This window comes from Gadus morhua, chromosome 2 (genome assembly GCF_902167405.1).
Source record: "Gadus morhua chromosome 2, gadMor3.0, whole genome shotgun sequence".
In the NCBI taxonomy this organism is placed as follows: Eukaryota; Metazoa; Chordata; class Actinopteri; order Gadiformes; family Gadidae; genus Gadus; species Gadus morhua.
The window spans coordinates 24,920,439-24,937,741 of NC_044049.1; the positions used below are offsets into that span (position 1 = coordinate 24,920,439).

The 17,303-nt window shown below is 46.3% G+C and overlaps 1 protein-coding gene across 5 annotated transcripts in view; it reads left to right on the forward strand.

Annotated features, from left to right (window-relative positions):
• The window catches only part of LOC115533574 (transmembrane protease serine 9), a 31,257-nt gene extending 24,312 nt beyond the window's left edge, over positions 1 to 6,945 (forward strand). For 4 of the 5 annotated variants that reach the window (XM_030344131.1, XM_030344155.1, XM_030344147.1 and 1 more), the window contains exons 7-14: positions 1,640 to 1,799; positions 1,927 to 2,195; positions 2,715 to 2,848; positions 3,160 to 3,427; positions 3,858 to 4,026; positions 4,469 to 4,725; positions 4,897 to 4,994; positions 6,261 to 6,945. In XM_030344131.1, coding sequence (XP_030199991.1) covers positions 1,640 to 1,799; positions 1,927 to 2,195; positions 2,715 to 2,848; positions 3,160 to 3,427; positions 3,858 to 4,026; positions 4,469 to 4,725; positions 4,897 to 4,994; positions 6,261 to 6,539 — 1,634 coding nt within the window. In that variant the 3' untranslated portion in view covers positions 6,540 to 6,945. Of the gene's footprint in view, positions 1 to 1,639; positions 1,800 to 1,926; positions 2,196 to 2,714; positions 2,849 to 3,159; positions 3,428 to 3,857; positions 4,027 to 4,468; positions 4,726 to 4,896; positions 5,000 to 6,260 lie in introns of all 5 variants that reach the window. The other variant, XM_030344165.1, reaches the window with a different exon arrangement.
• The last annotated feature ends 10,358 nt before the right edge of the window (positions 6,946 to 17,303 follow it).

Sequence of the window (17,303 nt, forward strand, 5' to 3'; positions counted from 1 at the left end):
AGAGAGCTTTTCTCTCCCTGCTCCTTCAATTAAGAAGGAGGACAGCGCAGCAACGTCAATTTCTCGTCAGATCTTTATATTTACCTTAAGCTCCGCCGCAAACAAGAGGAATTTGGATGCAAGTCTGCAGCCAAGACTGGTGGGAGAGAGTGGTCTTACAGGAATTTAGTGACCAGGGATCCTCGAAGGTCCATTTGTGAACTACATCAGCTGCCGTCTCTCTAAGTTAAGAAGTATTTTAACGTTCAGCCTGCAAAAGTACTACTAGTAGCCTACTCATTTACAGTTACCTCGGACGCGCGCGGACACTACGATACGCGAACACGTCATCATTAAACACCCATGTCCCGTCGCTCAGCAACCGGACACGCTTACCGGACTACTTTTACGGAGTGATAACAAAGACGTGAATCAGGCAATAAATCCACTTTCCTTGACAGCGGTGAAGTTCGGTGTGCTTGAAAGTACCGACGGAGCTCAGTGGACCAATTAGAACTACTGCGGCTGCTCTAAGTTAAACCCCAATCTATTCGGAATAAGTGCATACATGGCGATTAAAACGGACTACACCACCTCTTCTATTCGGCATAGAATCTATGCCGAACAGATAATTGTATTCCGAATGAGGCGTATGCATGACCATTTTCTGTTCCGCATAGAAATCCATGCGGAACAGATATGATCATGTCAACGCGGCTACTGACACTTGACGAGGGGGTTTACTCGTTGTGCCCTGTAATTATGATCCGGAGCCCGATTTCAACCCGACATTTGTTACTTAGGTCTACCCTACTAAATATATATAATATATATAAATATATATAATGCATAGAACGCCGGTCACTATCGGGAAAATAAGCCCCGACAGGGCGGACAGGCGACCGACGCGCAGCGGAGGTGAATTGCTTCACCCTGAAGGGGCTTATTTTAGATAATGACCGGCGACGTTCTATACATCATCCCGCTTATTACAAGGCTACTTGCCAAGACGAAAAAATAACTTCACATGGTGTGTCTTTTTACAATTTATTCGTTAGCAGCATTCGTAGTGTTGATCAGCAGAGAAATAGTCCTTCAAAGACGTTGACGTTGCTTGGCAAACGAAGACGCTGGGGTTGACAAGTTACCGGACTATCTATGCAAGTGAACGGAGCGTTCCACGGCATTGAGAAGACCCGTGTAATAAAGGCCTATAATATTTCTGTTTATGGCATAGATTTCTCCTCAGAATAGGCCAATAAAGCAATGATTTAAAAAAATGAGTGCGAATGGAAATTATTGCGGCCGGCAAAAAATTATCACTCATTTTAATTTATCGCGCAATTAATTGATTTATTGCATATCGCGACAGGCCTACAAGAGTGTGGAGGTAAAACTATCATTTGGTCATCTATGATGGACTGTTATTCTGACATTATTCTGACTGTTATTCTGACATACCAATGATCAATTCCCCCTAAGCCAGTAGTACATATATTTAAGTAACAAAATATACAGAAAAACCAACTAGAATTTACTGGATTACTTCCCTTGACTAAAGCATTGGGTCGCGGCTCGGCTAAAGCTGCAAGGTTTCGATTTCAGCAGCAGGCGTTCAAGAGAACATTGCTCCTTCTCTGATACCTTGAACCTTTTTCAGTATGTGGTTGGGCTCCTCTCAACACCAAGATCGTTGGAGGAGTGGATGCTGCTCCGGGCACCTGGCCCTGGCAGGCCAGTTTGCAGAGGTTTGGCCACTTCTGTGGGGGTTCTCTGATCAACAATCTGTGGGTGCTGACCGCTGCCCACTGCTTCACAACGTAACGTCAATCTTCTACATCCGGCAATAGCCAAAACATGTTCCTCATCTCTGGTTCGTCAACAACTCGATGAACATTAATTTCAGACGAACGAGACTAACGGTGACGTTTTTTCCTCTCCGATCAGAACTGACACGACAGGATTCACGGTCTTCCTGGGCCGTCAGGACCAGGCGGGCAGCAACCCCAACGAGCTGTCCCGGACCATCTCCAGGATTGTCTGTCACCCCGATTACAGTGGGTCCACCAACGACAACGACATCTGCCTGCTGGAGCTCTCCTCGGCTGTCACCTTCACAGACTACATCGCGCCCGTCTGCCTGGCCGCGGACGGAAGCACTTTCAACAGCGGCATCATCAACTGGGTCACTGGCTGGGGCACCACCTCGTTTGGAGGTGGGTCTTCTTCTTCTGGCGTATGTTCATAGACCTTCAGCTCTGTTGAGGTGAGCCAGTCCGGCATTCTAGTGTCAAGGTCATTAAGAACAAGTTCGCCGTTCGGGGGCTGGTTCTTTGGGCATGCGGCTCAGAAGTAATAGCTGGTTGGCGCCAGGTACCCGGAAGGTTAAAAGTTTGATCCCCGGCTCCTCCTAGCTGAGTGTCGAGGTGTCCCTGAGACAAGACACCTCACCCTAACTGCTCCCGACGAGTTGGCTGTCGCTCGCCTTGCATGGTTGACACCGCCGTCGGTGTGTGAATGTGTGCATGAATGGTTGAATGTTAGGCCACATTGTAAAGCGGCCACAGTGGCCACTGGTTAGACACACGTTATATGAGTGGGGTCTCCGCACTTGCACTGTGCACTGTCAGACCCACTGAGGGGGTCGATACGACCGTAAATCAAGTCGTTTCACACAGCAGGGCCCCAGCATGAGCTGCATTTTCAAAGTCGCGTTTCATTCCTTCCATTCATAGGTTCAGCCGCGGACATCCTCCAGGAAGTAGACCTGCCAATAGTGGGCAACAGGGAGTGTGACTGCAGCTATGGCCGAATCACCAACAACATGATCTGCGCTGGATTGTCGGCTGGAGGGAAGGACTCGTGTCAGGTAACTGTTAAACAGTCATGTTTTGAGAGGAGCTCCCTAGACTAGATTAGATTCAACTATTTTTGTTCTGGACAACAAAATGCAGTTTAGCATGCAAAAATAATTCATTAGGTGAGGCAGGAGGGATGACATAGTGAGTTAGGCCATATAGCGCACGAAAAAGTCAGTGCAAAACAAAACGTACCCCACCAATTCAGCATCAGACACCCAAAGCACAACACTAATCATAAAGGACCTGGCAATGACTCTGACTTCATGCAGTTTGAGGTATTTGGCTAACCCATCGTGGCTTTGATCCTCTTCCCCTAAAGGGTGACTCTGGTGGTCCTCTTGTAGGCAAACAGGGTGTGCAGTGGGTCCAGTCGGGAGTGGTGAGCTTTGGTCAAGGATGTGCCTTGCCCAACTTCCCTGGAGTATACGCCAGAGTATCCGAATATCAGGCTTGGATCAACGGTATCATCACCACCAACCAGCCCGGCTTCGTTGACTTCCGATCCGCGGGAATCAACAGCGACGCCACCTTCAACTGTGGCGACCCTCCATCCGGCCCAGTCACCGCCTCACCGACCGCCCCCGCACGTAAGTGGCCTTTTGTCTCCATCTGTGGACAATGCGGGTGTTGGATCCTTTTGTCTCCATCTGTGGACAATGAGGGTGTTGGATACTCGGCCTTTGTTGACACACGTCGCAGTGGTAACCTAGTGATATGCTAGAGTGTGGAGGTAAAACTATCATTTGGTCACCTATGATGGACTGTTATTCTGACATTATTCTGACTGTTATTCTGACACACCAATGATCAATTCCCCCTAAGCCAGTAATACATATATTTAAGTAACAAAACATACAGAAAACCAACTAGAATTGACTGGATTACTTCCCTTGACTAAAGCATCGGGTCGCGGCTCGGCTAAAGCTGTAAGGTTTCTATTTCGTAAGCATTACAATGTTTGTTGACCTCTTCCATTTCTGCCTTCTTTGGCCCACCCCTGATGGTCCCTGGTTCCAGCGTTGACGTGCGGCAGCGCCCCCATGAACACCCGTGACAGCAGGGAGCTGGTGCAGTCCGCCGGCGTGTGGCCCTGGATCGCTAGCCTCCAGGTCAACGGCACGCACATGTGCGGCGGCACCCTGGTGACTGCGGATGCCGTCCTGGGCGACGCCTCGTGCTTCACCATGTAGGTCTGCTTGTTGCGTCTGTCTTGACGATGAGGCTGTACGACGTGTGTTCTGTGTATGTTGCTCTTTGTGTTTTTTTCCGAGCACAACCATGTATCAATCCTTTTTTACAGTTGTTTTTACAGAATTTTACATTTTACAAAGAGGGGGGAATATTTCACACCTGACAATAATAATCCCTTACCCCTTACTATCACTCAATGGTTGCAGTCATTCGTCGTCCACACATTTATCAAGCGGTGTACAACTTATTTGCATGAATCAGAGTGTTCAAAAACGCACGTATCAATCCTGAGATATAAAAATAGGTGTGCCGTTGTTGTTGAGTGACAAGCCTATCTGCACCGTGATCCAATTGGATCGGGTTTCTTTTACATGACGATATCCTGTTTCAAATGGCCGTCGATCCCTCACCCTTGTGGTTTCCCTCCCTTCACTTAGGTACCCCAATGCCTCCTATTGGACGGTTGAGTTGGGCCGCCGGAATCTGAAAAGCCCCAACTCCTTCAACATGACCCTGGGGGTGAAATCCATCACCCTCAGCAATCTCACCGGAGACAACATCGCTGTGCTCATGCTGTCCAGTCCACCGAGGCTCTCGGACTACATCCAGCCCATCTGTCTGGACCAGGGGATGGGCAGCTTCCTGAACAACACTGACTGTTGGATGGCAGGCTGGGGCATGGGCCAGGGAGGCGGTGAGGACCCCCATCCACAGCGCACCCCCTTCTAGTGTCAACAAGGCTTTTTGTTACAAAATCGGATCATTGATTGTAGTTCTACTAGCTCTTTGTTTCACTCACTAAGCGTGGCTTTGTATATTGTCCAAACGGTTTAGTTGACCGTGACTTTCTCTGACCTGACCGCAGCCCAAGAAACCCTGCAGGAGTTCAACACCACGGTGGTGGGTTGTAGCAACACGTCATCCAGTGACTACATCTGCACCGAAGCGCTGACTGTGAGACAGGTAAGGAAAGGACAACAGTTCAGAATCCTGTTCATGGCTCACAATCAGTGGCGGTGGGTCAATAGAGGGCACTAGGGCGCCGCCCCTCCGTGAATAATTCACTTGAATATATCTGCCAACTATTCATCAACTATTATCAATACGTAATAAATCAACAAAAATACATAGCGTTTATCCTCGTTTAATTGTGTGATATACTTGTCACTGCCAGCAACCATTTAAATGCGTCTGAACGTCAGTGATTTGGGCTAGGCTAGTTATTGGTCTTTCGACATAAAGCCTTCCTCCAAGTCAGGGGCGCCGGCTACGTTGAAGTCAATGAAAGCTTGCTTACCTTTTGCTGTCTATCAAGCAGAGACAGCTTTTCATTGGCGCAAGAAAATTTGCCCTCGGGTCCCATCAGTGTGCGCCCCAGGCCTATGGTATTGCTTTTCTTTTTTGTTATCACCTCATGATTGGACAATTCAGCGTATCAATCAAATAGGCTACCTCCCACAGCAGCATTTCGCACAACACAACTACATGTAGAGAGGAGATAGATTGCGGCATATAAACAAAATGAAGCAACTGTCCCATATTTCTAATTGCATTTGAAGTAGACATTGATTTTCACAAAAAATGGACGCTATATGACAGTGATCATGATTTGTCTCAATATCAGAATAACAACAATGGGTAAAATAGCAATGGCTGGTTGAATGGCCATGAAGTAGGTCTGTATATGCAGTGTAAGCTTGTCCAGGCCCTGCAAGTCAGGATGTAGGCTATGAATCTGAATGAATAGTAGGTAAATAGGTAGTGGCCATCCCCAAAATGCACCAGAATACAGGAAATCAATTCTGACCCACTGTCTATAACTGTGCCCCACCGACATTTTTGATCACTAGCCGCCACTGCTCACCATGCCATAATGTATGTTCAAGATTTACATCATAGCCGTTTGCCTTGGCATAATGCCTAAGTCATATTTTAAAGTTCATTGTGTATTTAGCGTAAAAAGTTAGAAGATATAGATATAAGATATAGCCAATGAGGCCCAGTGAATCAGATATCACAATTTGGCCAAAATATGACTTAAATATGGCAATCATGCCCTGATGCTAACGATATGTGAGAATTGTGCATGATTTGTCATTGGTAGGCTACATTCATATCTTACGGTCATTTTCAAGCTAGGGGTGGACACATGTTGGTGCTCTGGAGTTAGTTTAGAGGGCTGTGTGTGGCTAGGTGCCGGTGGGGATGACAACGTGTGTTTGGTTTCAGGGTGACGCCGGAGGCCCCCTGATGTGCAAGAGCGGCAACTCTTGGACCCAAGTGGCCGGGCTTCCCAACGTCATGGGCAACAGCAGCATGGTGCGCTCAGAGAGAGCCGCCGACCAGTCCATGTTCACCTCCACAGCGCGATTTGCTAGCTTCCTGAAGGAAACTCTGGGGAGTCTTCCGTCCCCCACACCCACCACCAGTCACGCGTCAGACGCACGCTTCTCCATGTCCTACCTCCTCCTCCTCTCCTCCATCTACCTCTTCTCTGCGCTGGTCTAGAGGCAGTGTGGCCTGGAAGGGCTCGACTCCGGTTTATATTCACGTTGTTTGGATCGCATGGAGGGAAGTATGTGATCATGTAAAGAAACGATCACACAGCGTCTTGTTGCTGGAGTCGGTGGAGTTTCATCTTACACATGATATATATAGTTTGTGTTGATCGTATTACCTTTTTGCTCTGCATGTGAAGGTGCAGAGTTATAAATACATATCTCTTTTTGATATGTGCTTCTTATTTTGTTTGGGGTTGGAATTGTCTTTCGTTTAGCTAGCAATGGTTAGGAGAGAGGTTGGGAATGTAATTACACTGGGTGTGTGTCATATGACCTTAACAAGCAGAATAGTCAATTTCAAAGTTTCATTTTAAAAATAAATTCAGTTAAACAAGTTGATCATGACAAATGAATACCGCTGTAGAGGTTTTTGAAGTGTGGATGCCCAATATGAGTACTTAATAATACCATTACAGTTGGGAGAACAGTCAATGGGAACCCACTGTTTCAGCAGTAATACAAACAATATGGCTGGGTTGCACCAACATGGATTGATTAATCCTGGTTTAGGGTTTCTATGGTAAGTAAATCTAGGTTAAAACTGATTCATAATTAATCACAGATGTGTTGCACATTTTAGTTGTAACTCTGGATTAGGTAAACTAGTTTAAACAAGGATTAAAATAGGATTAGTTTGTGTTCAGTGTCTGCCATGATGGATTCCGGCGAAATGTGAACAAATTCAGGATGTAGGTTCGATAAAGATGGACCACAATATATTCACAAGCCTTCTCGTAAACTCGTTGCTTTTTAAAAAAATGTAACTGTTGTTACCTTAACTGTTACAGCTGACACTACAGCACTTGATACTTGTAGCAAGCTAGCTTGGCTCGTAAATTTTTTGGATATGGCACGACACGTTAAATTAAGATATGGCACGTCAAAGGGGATCCAACTTTTTGACATTTGAAAAGATGTTGCTCAAGGACTTGATGGAGGAGTTTGGTGTTATAATTCAGGATAAGAGGACTGACAGTATGACGCTCAGTGGCGGCGTGGTAACCGGGAGAGTCGAGAGAATTCCCGGTGGGCTGTGCGAGCTAACTATTGCATATATAAGTTCCTTGCTACGCCGTCCGGCCAGCCAAAGCTATGCGCTACTCTCTCTCTCACTGTCTCCCACATACAAACACACGCAAGCACTCACAAACTGTTCCAACCAAGTCGATATTAGTAGAGGGGGAGTAAATGAGTGGCCCCTCCCCAAGTGGCACGACCGTGGTGGGCCTTGAATCGCAGAAAGCTAAATACGTACACAGCTATGACGACGTTGAACTCTATACGCCATAACAAATAAATGAGAGTAGGCAATGAAGAAGATGAAAATGGGCAGATTTTGAAAAAGTAGCAAGCTAACCATTATTATCAGTATGATTTATCAGTACAAATGCTGTATAATTATAATTATAATCATACTTTTTATTTCAAGCGCCTTTCATGTCTCCCAAGGACACAGTAAAGGTAAAACAAAATGTTAATAAAATAACATTAGACATCAAGAGACAATAAAATATACACTGAACATTTTTTAAACACAGTATAAAAATCAAAACAAAACAACTAGATAATACATCAAACGGTGGTAAAAGATACATGGGAAGAGAAAAAATGGAAGGGGGTGGTGCATTGGTCAGCCCAGGTCAAGGTCAGGGTAGGAGGTGTTGGGGGTAGGAGGGAAAATCTAGGGTGAAGAGGTGGGTTTTCAATAGAGGCAAGGCAAGGCAACTTTATTTATATAGCACTTTTCATACACAAGGCAGACTCAAAGTGCTTCACATATAAACATTGTCATACAATAAAATAAAATAATAAATAAGTAAAAGAAAAACATATGCAAAGAAATGGGTAAAATAGAAAAAGGCATTTTAGTATTAAAATAGAAAATAAAGGCAAAGTTAAAAAACTTTTTAGAAAGTGCAATGTATTTAAGATTTTAGCAGAAAGCTATAGCAAACATAAAAGTCTTCAGTCTTGTTTTAAAGGTGCCCAGATTTGGGGCAAGTCTTAAATCCTCTGGGAGTTTATTCCAGCTATTTGTTGCATAGTAACTAAATCCTGCTTTCCCATTGTCAGGACCACTTGGCTCGAGTAGAACTGACATAACCAGGGAGACCACGCTGATCAAAAAGGGATAACAAACATTTATTAAAGGACGAACGAAATACAAGATGTTATCAGTAATGAGAACCAAAAGTGTAGTGCAGATCAGTAGATGACGGACACAGCAAAATGAGGTGCAGTTGAGGCGCGCAGCTGCAGCCAGCCCTCCCGCGTCAGGCCGGGCAGCAGTGAGAGAGCGAGCCGTCGGGAAAAGACGCCTTTTATTAGGGCCCGACCGATTATCGGCCGCACCGATATATCGGGCCGATATTTAACATTTTGGGGATATCGGTATCGGCCATACTTTCCATAAATTCCCACCGATAAGTTCATATAATTTTCACAACCAATTTTGCAGCCGTTTCGTTCTGAACGCGCCTTCCGCTCTTGCCACTTGGAATTCATGAGCCTTGCCAAGTTGCCCCGCCCGTCACAGCATCTGATTTGTTTGGCACACGGAATACAACCAATCAACACGCAAGGCTGCAAGCGGGGCGGGGTGCCTTCACGCTCCCTGTGACTCGTGAGCGGTTTCTAGACGGCCAAGTGGGGCTAAGGACGGTGCTGCGAATACAACTTAAAGCAGAGAAAACACATTTCCTTCGAGGTAAGCATATACGAAGCAATATCCCCTGCAATATGTCACAAACACACCAACGTTGCAGAAGCACGGCACCACAAGGTGTTTATTAATTTGTGAAACCGATCCATTTGATCTGTGTAATAACGACACAAACCTTAGCTCACGCAAGGACAACCAGAATGACAGCGAATACTCCTCACTGAAAAGGTTGTACATAGAGCAGTCTCAACATGGTGTATAGTCCTACTACAGTTATTGTTAAAACCCCACATGGAAACGTGAACGTGTCTGTAGTTCTACACGAAAGGTGGACTGAAAGCCATGGTCAATGAAGACCAAATAAAACGTGTTTGTGTTTGTTCCCGTCCCGAGACGAACCATTTAGAGCCTGCTAGCTACTTGATAGCCTGTTAGCTACTTTATAGCCTGCCTGAGTAAGAGCCAGCATAGAGGGTCGAGTATCTGCAGCCAGAGCCTTGTATACATTCCCATTTACGGCTCTGGTGAGAGCCTTGTTCCCTAACAAGTTACCCAGTATGGTAGAACCAACGGTGATTGGTCGCAATGTCCCTCAAATTAAGTTAAATAGAATTAAGTTTTGGTCAGTCGCTGCGTTTCAAACTGGTGTAACATCTTGTTACGGGTAGACAGACAGGCTAGCAGTAGCTAGCAGCAAGTAGCTACAGAGATACGACAGCATCTCTGGTAGCTAATTTTGGCTTGCGCTAACTAACTTGGTGTTAGGTAAACAACTTCATGAACACTACGCTACGCGACTCAGGCCCTTATTTTACAAATGCTGCTGGCAGCTCCCTGTACTTAAAATGTTTACTATTAAAAACACTTAATGGAAGTTCGAGTCAGTGTGTGCCATTTTTAATTTATTTGAGAATTTTTTTCTTCTATTTATCGGTTGCACATATCGGTTATCGGCCTCCCATTTTCATAAATATCGGTATCGGCCCTGAAAAAACCATATCGGTCGGGCCCTACCTTTTATCTCCCGTCCAATCAGCTTAGAGACAGCTCCCCTAGTGACAACAAAGGAACAACAGGTACCACTGGCACGCCAGGTAGCCAGATCGACAGACCCACCCAGCACGGTAAAGCTGGGCGTGACATCACTCCCCCCTAAAAGACAGAGGCCCATATTAACGGGACTCTGTATCTTCCCAACGTTCCCAACACATAACACATTACATTGACTCATCCGGGGCCCGAGAAAGCGCGTCCGCAAGCACATTCTCAGTTCCACGGATGTGTCTAATGGACAGCCGGTAAGGCTGCAAGAAAAGCGCCCAACGCATGAGACGCTGGTTAGCGTTCTGTAAAGACGAGAGGAATGTGAGGGGGTTGTGGTCTGTATAAACCACAACAGGATGCATACCTCCCCCCACATAAACCTCAAAATGTTGGAGACCCCAGATCAAAGCCAGTGCCTCCTTCTCGATTGTTGAATAATTAAGCTGATGACGATTAAATTTGCGTGAAAAATAACACACAGGACGCCCAATATCCTGTGCATCCTTTTGTATGAGCACTGCGCCAGCCCCCACAAGACTTGCATCCACCTGCATTTGAAAAGGCTGATCTAATTTGGGAGCAGCCAAGACAGGTGCAGAACTCAATAAAAGTTTTGCGTTTTCAAACGCTTGCTGACAATCAGCAGCCCACACAAACTTCACCGAACTTTTTAACAAATTGGTAAGCGGGGCCACCACGGTAGAAAAATTACAACAGAAACTGCGATAATACCCAATCATGCCTAGGAAACGCATTACTTCCTTTTTTGTAGTTGGGGGAGGAAACTTGTCTATGGCCAGAACTTTAGCCCTGACAGTCCGAACCTGCCCCTGTCCGACCACCTTGCCCAAATAGACTACGGTGGCCTGGGCAAACTCGCACTTTGCAAGGTTCACTGTGAGCGTCGCTGCCGCCAACCGCTCAAACAGCGAACAAATGCGAGCCAAGTGTATAGCCCATGTATCTGCATAAACAACTACATCATCAAGGTAAACCGCACACCCTTCTAACCCTGCAACGACATGATTCATGAGGCGTTGAAATGACGATGGAGCATTACGCAGGCCAAAACTCATGCGGGTGTACTGATACAAACCCGAAGGTGTGATAAATGCAGATATCTCCTGTGCCCTAGGCGTGAGTGCTACCTGATAATACCCTTTCAATAAATCAAATTTACTGACATAACGTGCACTGCCAACTTGGTCCACACAGTCTTCAATACGCGGTAATGGAAAGGAGTCTGCCTTGGTCACCGCATTTACCTTTCTATAATCGGTACAAAACCTGAAGGTGTTATCCGATTTTTTAACCAGCAGGCATGGCGATGCCCAGCTCGAATAGGATGGTTTTGCTAAGCCATTCTCAAGTAGATATCGTACACCTTCATCCAAGCTCTTTCGTTTGTCTGGAGAAACACGATAGAACCTCTGACGAATCGGTTTTGAATCCCCCACATCTATGTCGTGTTCTATTAGACCGGTGCAAGTTGGCGTGTCTGAAAACAAAGACGAAAACTCAGAAATTAAGGCCTTTAACTCATCACGTTGCCCCTCATCCAAATGTCCCAAAAGGCTGTCCAACTCAGCCAATGCCTCTGTATTGTTTAACCGAGCCTGTAGGACTGCATCATCTGGACCATGCACCCCATCCTCAGCCGCCCCCTGAGAAGTGTCGGGCATGCCCTCCCCAAGAGCGAGCGCCACAGGACTAGCCGCAGTTGCCTCACCCACCACCTGCAATGGTGAGGAATAATACGGTTTTAGTAGGTTGACATGACAGTGTTGTTCTTTCTTCCTGCGCTCAGGAGTCGACACCACATAGTTACTCTCTGAGATTTTACGCAGAACAGTGTAAGGACCAGAGTATTTAGCCCCAAATGGCGAACCCAGAATGGGCAGCAGTGCAATCACTTGGTCCCCAGGGCCGAACACTCGAGCCACTGCCTTACGATCATACAATCGTTTCATTTTTGTTTGAGCCTCACACAAATGTTCAGTAGCCAACTTCCCGGCTAAGAACAACCTCCGGCGAAAACCATATACATAATCAGCCAAATTTCCAGGTGGCTCCTCACCACCATCCAGATCACTGCCCAACACTGACAACGATGTGCGTACTTTGTGACCAAAAACTAACTCATTTGGGCTAAAGCCTGTGCTGTCCTGTACGACCGCACGCGCCGCCAGTAACAACCAAGGCAAGCCATCCTCCCAATCTCGCTTCAGTTCCACACAATACGCGCGCAACAACGCTTTCAAGGTGCCATGGAAACGTTCAAGAACCCCCTGGCTTTGGGCATGATAGGCGCTACTCAGGTTGTGCTTTATGCGCAGTTGTTTTAATGCTGCTGAAAACGTCTTGGAAGTGAAGTTTGACCCTCGATCACTTTGAATTACTTTGGGTAAACCAAAAATGGATATAAACTGAGACAAAGCTTTAACAACTGATCTTGTTGTTATCGTTCGCAAAGCATAGGCCGCAGGGTAACGTGTGGCTTGGCACATCACAGTGAACAGATACACATTTCCAGACTTCGAAGGTGGCAACGGACCCACACAATCGATAACCAGGTGTTCAAATGGCGTGCCCACGGACTGGATGGGTTGTAGCGGTGCAGGTTTAATTGACGCATTTGGTTTACCTGCCAGTTGACAAGCATGACAAGCTTTAACGTACCTCGTTATATCTCTTTTAATACGTGGCCAATAGAAATGCTGTAACACACGATTATGGGTCTTTCTCACCCCAAAATGTCCAGACGCGTCCCCGTGCGCAGTTTTTAACACTAGATCACGGTACTCTACAGGCATCACCACCTGTAACACCTGATCTGCCCCACCTGTGTCTATATGAGGTGACCACCTGCGCACCAATAATCCATTCTGGATCGAATACCCATGATTAGCTTTATCACTACCATAGGCCAATGCAAAGTACTTCTCAAGACTTTGGTCATTCTTTTGTGCTTTAATTGTCTCACTGGAAGACAATGGTACTGGTAACTCTGGGACAAACACTTTAGCTGCCCCAGTCCTTAATACATCAGACGGTTTCTCTGTCTGCGCACGAGCCATCGCTCGCGTCACAGCGCAAGCAGTGAACACCTCTGGGAAATCTAGAAGACATTTGTCTGGCTCTGCTGATGCCGAAACTACTGACTTGACCACCGGAGGAGGACATGACTCCTCAGGCCATACACAACCCCCCCCCAAATCATTCCCGATAATCAGGTCAATACCATCTACAGGCAGAGTCGGACGTACAGCTATAACAACTTCACCATTCACGAATCCAGACTGTAAGTTAATTCTGTGCAATGGCACTGGAAACGGATGAAGGCCAATTCCCCGAATCAAAACACACCTCCCAGTGTCAGATAAAGAGGAGAGAGGCAAAGACGATTGACAAATAAAACTCTCCGATGCTCCTGTGTCACGCAGTATTTTAACTGGCACGGTGCGAACATCTCCCACCATTGACACAAACCCCTCTGTAATGAACGGAGCATAGTTAGACATGGTTCTCTCTTTTGGTCCATCGTCAATCTTTACCTCCTGTACCTTAGAATGCTCGGTCTTTTCAGCCTTCAACTGAAACACATTCGCTTTTCGTTCAATGCCCAAATGCCCATCATGCATCGAAGTCGCACAACCAACATCCTTGACCTCGTTAGTAAAGGCCGTAGGCCTACTCTTCCTATGGGCAAGCAAAGATGGACAATCCCTTTTCCAATGACCCAATTGCCCACAATAATTACATTTATTGTCTGCTTCCATCTTGTTATCGATTCTGCTATGAGGCATCGAATCAACCCTTCCAGGAGGACCCACATTTCCCCGAACCACCTGCGCACCAACGTCGCGGGGATCTCTGCGGTGGTCGCGGTCATCTCCGCGATTGCCATACCGTTGAGAGTAGTCTCGTGCATAGGCAACCTGATTCTTATGGGTCAACACATAACCATCGGCGAGGGCAGCAGCCTCGGCAACCGTCTCCACTTTATGTTCGTTGAGATAAGTAGCAATGCGTTCCGGCACTATGTTTTTGAACTGTTCCAATAACACTAAATTACACAAGCCTCCGAATTCCACAACACCCTCTGCAGTAAGCCAGCGATTAAAAACACTTGTAAGCTCTCTGGCTAAATCTAAGTGGGTTTGCCTTTCGAATTTTCTTACATTGCGAAAACGTTGCCTATACGCTTCTGGAACAAGTTCATAGCACTTCAGCACAGCCTCTTTACCTTCTCATAGCATCTCCTTTCCTCAAAAGACAAAGCCACAAATGCTTCTTGTGCACGGCCAATCAGAACGGTCTGTAACAGAAGAGTTTTATTCCCACTACTCCAGTTTTGATCCGCCGCAACATTTTCAAATAAAGAAAAGAAAACATCGGGATCACGTTCATTAAACTTCGGAAGGAACCTTATCATACTTCCCAAGTCTGCATGCTGAGCGGCACCGCCGCCGCCTCTACCCTCAGCTTCCAACTTAAACCTGGTGCGCTCAAGCTCTCGAGCTTGTTCCTGTTGATGCTCTGCATGTCTAAGTCGCTCCATCTCAAGCAATCGATCTTTCTCTCTTTCAAAAACCTCGATTCTCTTTTGTTCTAACTCTTGCGCCATTTCTAATTTCCTCTGATCTAACTGCATTTGCAAAAGTTGTTTTTGCTCATCAAATGTTAATTGACTCATCTTTGCCGGTGTTGGTAGGATTAGCTCTACAGGTGCACCCCCAGGCAATACCTGCTCCTCCTTTAAACGTTGACAAATAAAATCCACCAACTGTTCTTTATTAGCCCTCATTGGAATAGTCAATTCAATCGAATAATGATCTGCCACCTGTATCAACTGCTCCTTCGTTAACGCTACCAATAAGCTCTCTGATGGAGCAGCCAAAAAGTTCTCATATCCGCTCATTATACAAGTTCACAACACAAAACCTATATGCAAAGCGAACTCCAATTTACGCAGCAAAACAGACCGATCAGAGCCTTCCCCCTAAAAATTAACCCCACACTACTATAAACTATCTTCGCACTGAGTCCGAGGACCAGGATGATTGCATCATTCACTCACCAAACGCTGCTGGAGCCCGTACCGTCCCGACCGAAGCCAATGCAGCCGTTTCTCCACAGCGGTGCCCTGGCCCAGACCCAGTGACACGGCAGCCTATACCCAGCGTGGAAGCGCTCTAAAATGGGGATCACAATGGCTCCCAATGACCGATCGCTCCGCTACGAGAAAAGCCTTCACCCTTCCCCAAAACAAAACCAAAACGTGGCGAAACTAAATGCTCTCCATTTTTCCTCAAAACCAAACTTAATTAAAGGATCATCAGCGCTGCTCTCCCCGAAACAAACACTCGGCGATCAGAAGCCGGTATGCCCACACGACTTCCTACACACAAACCTCGCCGATCACGTGACTACACACCGCACTCACACCGCAAGCTGTTGAGTGGGAATTAAAGTAAACTTACCAAACTACCCCCAATTTCAGGGTAAAACACGGCTGGACGAGCCCCCAATATGTCAGGACCACTTGGCTCGAGTAGAACTGACATAACCAGGGAGACCACGCTGATCAAAAAGGGATAACAAACATTTATTAAAGGACGAACGAAATACAAGATGTTATCAGTAATGAGAACCAAAAGTGTAGTGCAGATCAGTAGATGACGGACACAGCAAAATGAGGTGCAGTTGAGGCGCGCAGCTGCAGCCAGCCCTCCCGCGTCAGGCCGGGCAGCAGTGAGAGAGCGAGCCGTCGGGAAAAGACGCCTTTTATCTCCCGTCCAATCAGCTTAGAGACAGCTCCCCTAGTGACAACAAAGGAACAACAGGTACCACTGGCACGCCAGGTAGCCAGATCGACAGACCCACCCAGCACGGTAAAGCTGGGCGTGACACTAGGGCTGCACGATATGAGCAAAAAATGATATCCCGATATTTTTTGGCTGAATGGCGATATACGATATATATCTCGATATTTTCTATAGAGTGGGTTAGATGTTTTTTTTCTAAGTCAAAAGCCACATGTGAGATGTTGCAAGCACTTTTATTAAAACATAGGTCAGTATGACTGCAACATGTGATTTTGTATCGTTATTTTCAACAGAATTGAATGAACATGTTAAAAAAAGGGACGTTTTTCACCTTCTTCACAAAATAATCACCTATGCAAAACATTATAAAGCTGTAGGTTACACACATTAGCTACCAATAAGAGCATTGGCTTCGTCGCATTGTCCTGTGTACTACGGTGAGGGTTTCAGTGCGCCGTAACTTTAATCCCCCGCCCCCTCCCTTCTCCGTTCCATTTGGGAACATGTTTGGTTTCATTTCGCTTGTTTCGTATATTTTAATTAATTAATTAAGAGCGTCACCAGAGGGCGCCCCCAACACATATGCCGAGCGCCGGCCCTGGTTTCGGGGCAGAAGAAACTGTCGCGGCCGGTGATGCAGCAGCACAGCCACGGAGTATTACGCATTCCTATACTGCACTTTGTACCGCTGCTGTAAATGGTGGAACAGATTTGTCGTGCTTCCACTTTTAGTCGCAACGGATTTGCTACACTCTCTACAGATGACCTGCAGCTGCTGCTCATCTGTTTTTTTTTAAACCCGAACTATTTCCACATTATGGAGCCGTTGTTTCTCCTCTTTGAAACAATTTCGTCTACCGCCGCCGTCTCGTTTTCTTTACGGGTATCATCCATGCTTGTTGTGTTGTGAGGGGGCGGGAATGAGGCGTCTTTGCACACGCACGTTCGGAAAGACAGAGTGGGAGGGGGAGGGTCCGCGCTCACAGTCTCCAAGGCAAGCGCTGTAGACGCTTGAGGGGGAAACTGACCATTTAACGCATATCGATATAAACGATATTGTCAAATCTTGTATCCCCGTGGAAATTATATCGATATATCGTACATAGCCGATATATCCTGCAGCCCTACGTGACACCCATGTTTTGTGTTTACTCTGGGGATAATTAACAGATTGGTC